At 39.7% G+C, this 11,287-nt stretch overlaps 1 protein-coding gene and 1 non-coding gene across 2 annotated transcripts; one reads left to right on the top strand and one right to left on the bottom strand.

The window, feature by feature from the left end:
- Nucleotides 1-21: 21 nt before the first annotated feature.
- LOC144062153 (ankyrin repeat and MYND domain-containing protein 1-like) lies at nt 22-9,910 on the bottom strand. Its single transcript, XM_077583189.1, has 18 exons — nt 9,888-9,910; nt 9,660-9,789; nt 9,153-9,299; nt 8,893-9,087; nt 7,703-7,944; nt 7,367-7,583; nt 7,095-7,253; nt 6,787-6,888; nt 5,817-5,995; nt 5,574-5,745; nt 4,423-4,563; nt 4,242-4,346; nt 3,858-3,965; nt 3,008-3,130; nt 2,668-2,769; nt 1,342-1,507; nt 1,232-1,274; nt 22-1,169 (listed from the first exon to the last, which is right to left on the bottom strand). Exons 1-18 carry the CDS (start codon nt 9,908-9,910, stop codon nt 896-898), a joined length of 2,628 nt encoding a protein of 875 aa, XP_077439315.1. The 3' UTR covers nt 22-895.
- A 372-nt stretch (nt 9,911-10,282) lies between these two features.
- On the top strand, nt 10,283-10,354 carry trnah-gug (transfer RNA histidin (anticodon GUG)). The gene has a single exon. It is a non-coding gene; the product is annotated as a tRNA-His (tRNA).
- The last annotated feature ends 933 nt before the right edge of the window (nt 10,355-11,287 follow it).

Below are 11,287 nucleotides of genomic sequence, written 5' to 3' on the forward strand. Positions count from 1 at the left end.
TATATATATTGATTTCTTTATTTTTTATATAAAGAAGATAATGGATGCCCTGACACAGGCTCTTGTGGTAATGATGCCCAAAGTATCCCTTTTTTCCCTCCCACTCTTGACTGCAGAAAATTCACACAAAACGTTGTCTCCTAATCCATTTTGTAGACATATCACATACTGAGATTCAATTGGAATGTAGTGACACGAGTTTTAATTAATTAGCCTAGATGACGTCACTGATATTTTAAGAGCATGAGCAACAGGAGGAGTCTGTAATTATAATTACTAACAAAGTACACAGTTTTCCCCATTAATTCCTGCGCTATTCATCCCTTTTTTTTCCCCACAAAAACCGGAAGTTAAGTAATTGTTGTGCGCATCAACTTCCGGTAATCGCTCGAAGCAAGGTGGATCGCTGAGTATATTGTACACTATCTCAAACATTTGCCGATGTGGAAACTAGCACATTCTACAAGAATACTCCATCACGTAAAAAGATGAATGAAGAAAGGGTACACATTTTTCCTCGAGAAACTCATCAAAAAGGAGACCGTCTTACGCTTCATGTGCGTGTATGTCGCCTAAGGTCAGAATACTTTTATGAATGTTATTGTAGTGGTGTGTGCTAACCCATAGATGGCAGTGTAGCGTCGAACACAAGAACATTACAGTCACCAATATTCACCCACACATCTCTACGTCTAATGCCCAGTTCAACTTTTGAAAATATAAAAAAACAATCGCCACACCTTTGATTATATTAGCATTCAGCTTGCAATGATTTATACTATAGACGATGTTTCTGTAAGGTGTTTCAAATTCTTGTTCCATGTGCGATTGATCGCACATGAGTAAAATCTCACTCCTCTGAGTTTTCAGAGGATGCCGGCCTTTGATTCAAAAGTCAGCACGCTTCGCTTCTAAGCCGGCGGCGAGGCGGTGGCGCAGGTATGAACCAGTGGGTGAAGTTTGAAGGAAGGCCATCAGTTATATGTGGCCGTCTTCGACGTCGACGGCCCTTTTGCAGACACGCCCGGACGCACTCTTCCTTGTGGCCTTTGTTCCATGCTTTTAGCTTACAATTGGTTGAGCAGAAAAGAACCTTGTGGCAGCGAGTGCAAGCGTTTAGTGTCACAGCTGCAGAGCGGCCACAATGGTAGCAGAATCGGAATGATTCCCTGGGAAAATATTCAGTTAGAAATATGAACGGGACACTGTCTGAATGAGATTTTTGCGTTACCTTTGTACAGGAGGTTCATCTTCAGAAGAGCCCTCGTCGTCACCTAGGAGCAAAGGAGCTCGTTAACTCTCAACACTTAATATCATGCGAGAAAATTATTATATACTCACTATTCTGTAAATGTCTCCTTTCCCACTCTAAGTACGCTTTTTCTCTCTGGACAGCCTTGTCTCTAAGGATGTCTCCCATTAGGCCAAGCAGGTTACGTCGTGCTGTGAATGTTTCTCTCTCCTCCATGTTGAGCGCATTGAAGGGCGTGTTGGCAATACGAGAGTCCTACATGGCAGTTTGACACACAACTGTCAGGTTACAGCCAGTTGTATTGCAAAATACAAAGCCTTCTGCCGACGCATGATCAAAAGCACTGACCTGCATTTAAGACATGAAATCGTAATCATTTATTTCCAACAGTAAACCGTCTTCATTTCATAGTGTGTCTTGGCTGCACAGATTCAAATTTTTGCAGTTTTTTTGGCGGCCAGCTGTATTACCATATAAATCTCCCTCCGTGTTTGTTTATTTTTTTCATCTATGAATCTTGGGGCGCTAATTAGCGAGCCGTCAGGCTTCGCGTTTTGTCTCCCTCTGTTGGTCATTTTGTGTTTCTCAGCCTGAAGGCAAATTCCTTGTGCGTTTTTTACCAATAAATCAGATTCTGATCCTGGTGTAAACTTCCCACGGCCTTGTTTTTTTTTTCTCACCAATGTGAACCAATCAGATTTTAGATTAAATCATCAAAGCCAGATAGTGGGCTTTTTTGGTGTTGTCAGCATTTTTTTTCCGGCCTCTGATTGGTTCAGAGCTACTCAATTCCCACTGAGGAAAAAAAAAGATGACTGTTGGACATGATTGAAAATCCTTTTTGTGGCGAACTTTAAATAAAACTGAACAACGATTATGGAAAAAAATATCATCACAATTATTTTAAATTGAAATCATGATTATTCAAATGATTATTTATTTTTTGGGTACAAAACCAGAAAATGTTTAAACATTAAAAAATATTAAGACCAATTAAAAACAATAGAAACACTATAATTATGTACGTTCCTTTTGGACCAAACAGAATTTATAATAATATATATTTATTTATGCTGGCAAAAACCTCAAGTTGGAGTGCAGCATGTGCACTGTGCAGTAGGATGATCAACAACAAAAAAATGCAAATATTAAGACAAATTTTAAAAAATTGAAATAATATAATTATGCAAATTCCTTTTGGATGAAACAAAATTTATTAAATTAGTCATTTTAAAATTTAAAAAAAACTGTGTAAATGTAAACAGTGCCTGTTAGCTGGCTTGCTCTACCCTGTTATAGGACTGTGCTTATGAATAAATTATGTCCAAGGTTTGGACAAATATTGATCAGATAGACCGCGAGTATAAAAACACCACAAACAACATTTCACTTCCTGTTTTGAATAGTTGTCTTACCTGGTTGAAAGAGAAGTATGCATAGTCAACTGCGGTCCCTCTCAGATCACCGATGTCAACGATCATCAACATATCAGCACCAGCCTTTTCTAACATGTCCAACTGCATCACACATATAAGTAAAGTTATTGACAATATAAGTATAAACAAAAAAGCGTTGTAAAAAAAAATAACTGACTGTATCCTAAATTCTTTTTTTGGGGGGGTAAAGATTATAAAACTGTGGGTGTTGCTAAATCAGGACTGACTAAAAACCACAGCAGTAAACAATTCAATAATATTTGTTTACCATCTTCAGGAACCGGAATTCAGTGTATAGATGGGTGATTAAATAATGTACCAGTTTGACTCTTTTGTCGTCCAAGTCGTAGCTGAAGTTGCTGAGGGCGCAAAGGGCATTGCCCACTCCAAAGCCCAAGGGAATGTTGGGATCTGCACCTCCTTTTAGCAGCGCCTTCACGGCCTTTACAGAGGAAACAGGTTCATTGCATCATCACAGTCAACCCGGGGCACGTAACAGACAACCATTCATTTTGGGAGGAAACTAGAGTATTGAGAAGCAGGGATGGGGAATATCAAAACTGGACAGGGCCACAATTTTACATCAATGCTACTTGTGCAGCACAAAGGACCATGCACTTCCTAACCAGACGTATGACAAAAATGATTTAAATATAAATAAAAATGGAAGAAATTGTAGAAAATTGTAATATTTTTGAGGTACGATATGTTTGTTCTGCATGTCATTCCAAATCCGCAAAAATAAAAAATAAATTAGACCCAGTGTAAGCAAAACTAAGATATGATGATAATAATAATAAAATTTATTTTTAATGCTATATATTTTTATTTATTTATTTTTTATTTTATTTTTTTTCACTTTTTGGATTTTTTCCTTTTTTTTCCTGGATTTATTTTTTATTTTTTTTGCCATTTAACCCCCATTTTTCATAGAAAATATATATTGAATGTTTATCAGTTTATTTTTATTAAGATTTCTTGGGGGGGGGGGTAAATTTTTAATTAGTAAGAAAGAAAAAAAAAGTTGCCCGTACCTGACCTAGACTACTCCACATTTGAACCCAGGACCCTTCTTGCTGCAAGGCACTTGCAAGCAAATGCACCCACTGTGCTACATTGAGAGTTTCAGTGTGTCTGTGAAAGGGTTTCATGTCAAGGCAGTTAGTTACCAAGTCATTGCTTCTTGATATGGCCAAGGAAAGAGGTGAGTGTCCGCTCCAGAGGAGATCCGTTCTGGCTCTGTGGGAGAGCAAGAGTGACACCGCCTTGCTGGCATTCTGTGTACAAAGCACACAAGTTGATTATTTGTTGCTGTACGTTCTGCAGGTTTCCAGATGACCTCAGTTTCCCCACATTCATTTGTGTCCACTTAGTATATAGAAAAAAAATTAAAAAACAGATGACCAAAAGTAATTTTGAATATGGGCACACACATTTACAATATTACAAAATAAATCTTAAGTGTTATATAAAATGTGAAAAACAACAACCAAAGGAAGCCCTACTGTAAATCCATTCTCACTGTGTGACATTGCTGTACTGTAATCGCTCACCCTGTGGTCAGTTTCTCTCTGGCAGATCATGTGTAGAGCTGTTCGACCTCCTTCTTCCGGACGCTTCCTGGGGTTTCTGCATGATTTTCTTAATATGATGAAAACCTGCAAAACCATCACAACTTGTGCTTAATCATTCTAGACAATCAACTATGTCCAGACCAGAAGACACATGCTGTACCTTATCAAGTTCATAGATCTCATTCTGGTCGGATGCGCGTGCGTCCGGGTCGGATAACGCATGCAGCAAAAGTTCGATGATTTTGGGACTTTCTGGGCCCGGCAAAGCTGCAGCCACGTGCAGAGGATAAAGGCCTTTCCTCTACAACCAAAGGATGAGCGTGTTACATTGACAGGTCAACTGTTTCAAGTTTTTCTGAAACTGACATGAAATTATGCAAAAAAAAGTAACCCAATTATGGATTAAAATTGGAACGATCCACTTTATGGGTTAATTTATTTCAAGTTTTTTTTTGTAAACAATTGTTGACTCAAAGTTGGGTCAAATTTGACCCCATTTTCTGTTTTGTTTAGGGTTTTTTTTTTAAATACAAAATGACCCAATTATTGACCCAAAGTTGGGTCAAATTAACCCAAGTAGAGGATCTGTCCATTTCTGACTCATAATGGTTGAGAGTGGGTTGTTTTATACAAAATGGCCCGGTTTTTGACCCAAGTTGGATCAAATTAACCCAAGTAGAGCATCTGGCCCAACTTTATGGGTTGTTTTATACAAAATTAAGTTGTTGTTTTTTGGTGTGTGTGTGTGGGGGGGGTGGAGTTAGGTCAATTTGACCCAAGTAGATGATCTGACCCAACTATCTGAGTTGTTTTAAAGAAAATCACCCAAAATCTTTTTGACCACAAAGTGGATCAAACTGACCCAAGTAGACAATCTGACTCAATTTTCTGGGTTGTTTGATGCAAAATGACTCAAGTTTTGACTCAAAGTTGGGTCAAATTAACCCAAGTAGAAGATCTGACCCAACTTTCTGGCTTGTTTTATACAAAATTAAGTTGTTGGTTTTGTTTTGTGTGTGTTTGGGGGGGGTCAATTTGACCCAAGTAGATGATCTGACCCAACTTTCTGGGTTGTTTTAAAGAAAATCGCCCAATTTTTGACCAAAAAGTGGGTCAAACTGACCCAAGTAGACAATCTGACTCAATTTTCTGGGTTGTTTGATACAAAATGACCCAAGTTATGACTCAAAGTTGGGTCAAATTGACCCAAAGTAGATAATCCGTCCATTTTTGACTAATGATTGTGCTTTTTTTTTTTACCAAACTGTTTTTAGAGTGCATTAAAAGTGAAAGAAATCCTGAGAATGCTACCTGAAGTGAAAGACAAATACCAGTCTGAGCTCCACTCAGTAAAAGTCTCCTAACAGTCTCAGTGTCTCCTGCCATAATGGCCACAAAGAGGACAGGTAAGGGGACTTTGCATATATTGGGGTCTGCGCCTCGATCCAGTAGCAGATTCAGTGTGGACAAACGAAAACGGTGCCTGGTAACAAAAACATCTCATTTACATACAGTAAATAAATGGGCTAGGTGGAAAGACTATCTCTGACTTACATATACTTTTGTGCAGATAATCTGCGCACAGTCTCCTGAGTATTGAAATGCTGAGGATACCCAGTGCGACTCAGCGCCTCGGCTGCGCCCTGCAGGATCTTCTCCGAGACTTCGATATTGTAGCTGTACATGGAGCAGGAAGAAGAAAAGGATTGTGCTGGGGTCAGTTCATTGTCCTGCTGCAAACACATAAGAAAGACATTCAAGAGCTAAAGTCTGTTCAATTAAGGAGAGATTGTTTCATTATGCGCACTTTCTTTTTAATAATAGTTTTCTACTGCACACTAGGAAGTCGTGCCTGGAAGCCCAAATCTGCATTTGCATATTCATTTAGCATTTATGAAATGAAGATATTAAAAAAAGATCCTAATGGTAAATGTAGTGGATTATATCGGGCTTTATCTACAGCATATGTTGTCCAAAATGCTTTACCAAGCCTCATATTCACTTTTTTGAGTGTACCAAAACTGTGTGTAGCCGATGCGCTAACGCAGCCGCATCAACCTACGGAAAGTTTTCCTTTTTAGTTTAGAATGACATATATTGACTTCCACGATCCCTCTGCGCACACTGGCCAACGGCAGAACCTAGGGTGTTTTAAAAATAACACAACTTTTTGATAAAGTTTTAATTAATTCACCCGTGTGATCCATACATGTCGTGTCTGTCATACTAGCTAGCTTGCGCTAAGCTAACGTGGCTAGTTTGTCTCTCCGCTCCGGTGTCCAAATTTGCTAATTCCCTTCGTGCTAACACATCTTCAGAAGCCAACAGCGAAATAATGAGCATCATATTAAGGTGTTCACTCAAAGTGAGGCAGTTGTTTGTTGTTATCTGGCTAAACATTCCACAAACATCGTAACGAAGAGGACGAGTGACTCCCCATCTACTTACGTACAAATATCGCTAACCTGTGATACTAGTACACCCGACAATAATATGTTGTGATTCCAATCAGATCAACCATCACCTGAACTGGGTTTTCCGAAAGTGGCACCTCCTTCTCCTGGTTGGCGCCGTTCTGATCATCTGGAGGATTTAACTCCTCAACAGTGGGCTCTTCAGTGATATCCTGTGAAAGGTTATGACAAGACATCATTGTAGCAGATATATTTAATTTGTTATTTTTTTAGTAGTATTCTCAGCATTTTGAAAACTTGTATGGTTAGTAATGCTCTCAAACCGTGACTCTTCCCTATGCATCGAAATACACAGCGAGCGCCCCCTCGAATTATTTCGATTTCTGCCCGACTGTCAAAATCCACTCTCAAATCTTACCTGCGTTGGTGCGGGAGGTACAGAAAAGGTGTACAAAGACTGGACGGGATAGTAGAGGACATGACACACTGACAAAGAAGACATGCCCTCAAAATTCAGCTTGTCAATACAAGCCCCCATATCCAATAAGAGGTGAATCACATCATTGTGGCAGTTTATCTGAGAAACACAACAAATCATAACAAAAACACTTCAGTCAGCACGACTGCAAAAACAGCCGGCTAGCAAACGAGAAACTAAACAGAACAAAATGCGGCGAGAAGACGTTTTACTGTGGCAGCAATCAATGCGGTGTGTCCCTGAGAATCGGCGACGTCGGGATGAACGAGGCCATCCAGGAGAATCTGTAAAACAGCCTCTCGTTCCCCGATGGAAGCCTGATGGATCAGAAGCTCTGATGCCACTTCCAAAGCTCCTTTTGGACCAAAACTCTGCCTTTGATATGAAAGAACTTTTTCAATATCCCAGTCCAATTTTTCAACCTGTTGTCTGAGAAACAAATGTAAAAAAAATTTTTTTTTTTTAAATGACAACACAAATGTTAAGACTGTTTTCATGCACTTTTTACTTTGTGCATATTTTGTACAACCTTTAAAGTTGTACCTAACCTGTGCTTGTGAACGTGAGCCGCCATTTTGTCTGCCAAAGGCAGAGGGGAGAGCGGGTCTCGTTTGTAGCCCTCGTACGGCTGAGAATCGGATTCCCACAGCTGGCCAAAAAATTGCTGATCGAACTCTCTGCGAACGTGCGGAGGCAGCGGTAGGTGGTCCCCATCGGTGGAATAATTCTCAATGCCGGAGGGGCGGATTGTATTGTCATCATATAGCAGCAAATCGTCATCTGTGTCTACCTAAACAAAAATGTACATTTACAAATCACGCAGAACCAAAATAGAAATGCAACACTTTTGCTTGTGACCATTTCTCAGGAACTTTTGAGGTCCTGAAAATGGAGGTAGTCATGACCGGAGGTACGCAAAGGATATAATTCTTATTAACACTGTAAAAGCCCAAAATATCTTTGAGAACATTTTAAAGCACTAAATCCATGTAGAAAATCTATCATCATCATCATGTGGCCCAAATTACAAATTAATGAACTCATTCACTCCCAGCCAGTTTCACTGAAGCAACCCCCTTCGCTCCTAGATGTTTTACTGGATTTTGACAGATTTTGCAAGGCCCACGGAATATTGTGTTACAATGCTCTAAAAACATGGAACCTACCAAAAATAAAGATTAGAGTCTCTTCTTTCATCAGGAAAAAAAAATATTTCTATCTGTTTCCGTTTTGCAGCAATTAACATTAGAGTATAGCTAAGTTTCATCATTATTCACAAATCTGTTTAAAACAGTGGGGAAAAGAGCTTTTTGCAACATGGCCCTGGTTGATCTCATATACTCTGCTGCCACCTGCTGGTCGTTTTTTTTGTCATAACTACCATTGCTTCAAGCATTCTCTTCAGTTCAGAGGCTGCATCAAAGCCTTCTGTATGCTCTAACATAAAAAAAAAAAAAACATTTTAGAAAAACGTATAAATGTGTCTTTGGGAGCATGGTAATATTTAAAATAGAACATATTTATACGTATTTGGGAGCAAATGAGTTAAAAAATCAAACATAGTAGTTATTGAGGAAAATACTTAACCCCTGAATGTGTCCTGGCAAGTCCATCAGGGATAACTGTGTGTGGAGTCTGGTAAAGCAACAAAGAATGGACATGTAAACATCAACCCATACATAGTTTTACTCATAAATTAATTGTGTAAATCCAAAATGTGAATTCTTTAATGACTTGCCTGACTTTGAGAATTTGATGCAGCCTTTTGCTCCAAGTAGACGCCATATTCAGTGGACGTTTTTATGCTGAAGCTGCCTGGCACCGAGTTACAAAGCTGTATTAGGTGCTTGCCGTGCCATAGGCCGACATCTTCACATCCTGTTGGCTCACTAAGCACACCAGGACCGAACCTGTGGTCAGCATGGTACAAACCCTGAAAAGGAGAGGAGTCGTTTATTAGCATTCAAGAGCATCTATAAAGTCAAATTTATTTGTCACCTTAAATGTTCCTCCGTCAGGGAAAATGTGTTCTCCGTATCCTTCTCTCCAGTTAAGGTAGAATTTGCCGATGAATTTGTTGCCCGTTGGCCAACTGTACGTTCCGTCGCCATGCCTGTAGTCTTTGTAGAAAAAGCCTTCGTAGAACTACACAAAACAGAAACACTGGTGGATCATAGTGTTTTGCTCAGATATTGTGTATTTGCACTACATTGTGTGCAGTAATGTAATCGTAGAAGTAATAAGTAATTATCTCTGTCAATTCAACTCTGCATTCCACCTTTAAAAGACTGCAATTGTTCTTTCTCTCCTGTAGATGGCAATGTTTTCCACACTTTTGCATTTTGTTTTTACTGATACATGCCGCATGGTGCAAAACACTGTAGAAGCTTTGCAATATGGCGAGAAAGCGAATTTGTGATCTTTTAAGGTAACGGGGGGCAGGATGGAACCCAACTTGAGCGTCTTTGAGAAACTTGAATAAGTCATATGCCACCTTGACCTTACCTCTCCAGTTTTCCAAGTATAGACTCCCTTTCCTTGTTTGAGGCCGTCAACAAACTCTCCCTCATATTTTGACCCGTCGGGAAATTCCTGAACACCAAATCCCTGTCGTCTCTCGTCATAAACTCCTCCGCTACAACACCCTGCCAGCGGTTTTACCAAACCCCTGGCTTCACTAACATCTTGGTGGCTTGACATTTAAATTAATAACTGCTGGATTTGTTTGCATACCTGCCAGGACCTAATTGGAACATTATCACCTTTCTAATATCGTACTTGAGAACAATGACGTACGTGTTGGCAGTAATTAGGACCTCTCATAGTGTGCGAACTAATGATGTAATGTTTGCATGACACTGTGAGAAAAAAATACCGCATCACATGACGTCATCACACAGCGCTACCACTGACTTACGTAATGTATTCCAAAATGTAAATTGGCGCCTAGCTACACATTCTTATGTTCGAAATATTTCATCATTCTTAAATGTAAAATTACAGTAGAGGAAAAAGCTACCCTCAACATTGTACATGCCAATAATAAATAAATAAATATACTGTTCATTTTGAATACTTTTCTAAATGAACTTGGTGGTGAGATCTGCTGTTGTCATTCGACGTCACACGCCGTGATCGTATAGTGGTTAGTACTCTGCGTTGTGGCCGCAGCAACCCCGGTTCGAATCCGGGTCACGGCAGTTTTGATTTGCACGAAACTCTTTTCACTCCATTACATCACATGCAGAATTTAGTTTTCTTTCCAGTGGTTAGCCTACATTTGATATTTTGAGCATTTCTTCTTCTTCTTGAGTATCATTTCGGATGTTGAGTTGTGGCAGCTTTGGCAAACCACCACACGGGGGCGCTGCAGTCCATCTATTCCGATACTGGACAGTACAGAACACGTCCAAAACGACACTTCCATTTTATTTTAATGGTCTATACTAGCCAATGTAAGAAAATGTTGATAATTAAAGCGTGTTTCATTCTGTTGTCCAATATTGGATTTTTTGTACGCAAACATTGCACTTTTGTGGCCAAATATCGATTTTTCAAGCATAATATTTATGTGCGCAAATATTGTACACATTTTGCAGCCAAACACAGATGTTGAACGTTTTGTGGCCAAGTGCAACCTTTTGCAGAATAAATATAATGCTTTTATTTGCAAAATGTTAAATTACCCACGTTTCAGGCCAAATATGTGTCTTTTGTAACAGTTTCTAGCATTTTTGTGTCAAATATAGGATCACATAATTTTCGAAAGAAGACGCTAGTGGATCTGTGGGAATTTTGGTCCATTGACAAGGTCGGAGGTCACTGCATGTTTTTCCACAGTCACACCATGCTCATCCTGCCTGACATTTCTTTATGGAGCTTGCTTTGTGCACGATGTACAAACGGAAAAGTGTTTTAATTCAGGCTGGCTGTTTACACCTCTTTTGTCATGATGTCCGCCCTCAAGCGGACTGGAAGATATCTGTCTGTCTGTCCGTCTGTGCGTCCTTTCCAGGATGCCCCAGAGCATGCTGGGACTGGCGTGCTGTCACGGAGCATGCGTTAGGTCTCGTACGGTTTTCTTCGATTGAACGCCTCACCACAGTGCGCATTCTCCCAGATGTGCCATTCTA

This window comes from Vanacampus margaritifer, chromosome 13 (assembly GCF_051991255.1).
Source record: "Vanacampus margaritifer isolate UIUO_Vmar chromosome 13, RoL_Vmar_1.0, whole genome shotgun sequence".
In the NCBI taxonomy this organism is placed as follows: domain Eukaryota; kingdom Metazoa; phylum Chordata; class Actinopteri; order Syngnathiformes; family Syngnathidae; genus Vanacampus; species Vanacampus margaritifer.

Bases quoted from the DNA above. Each gene is read 5' to 3' on its own strand.
- LOC144062153 (XM_077583189.1), bottom strand. From the start codon at position 9,910: ATGTTCCAATTAGGTCCTGGCAG. The intron at 9,790-9,887 runs GTATGCAAACAA...AGGGTGTTGTAG, and splicing joins TTCCAATTAGGTCCTGGCAG to CGGAGGAGTTTATGACGAGA. The intron at 5,996-6,786 runs GTGATGGTTGAT...ATGTGTTTGCAG, and splicing joins TTTCGGAAAACCCAGTTCAG to CAGGACAATGAACTGACCCC.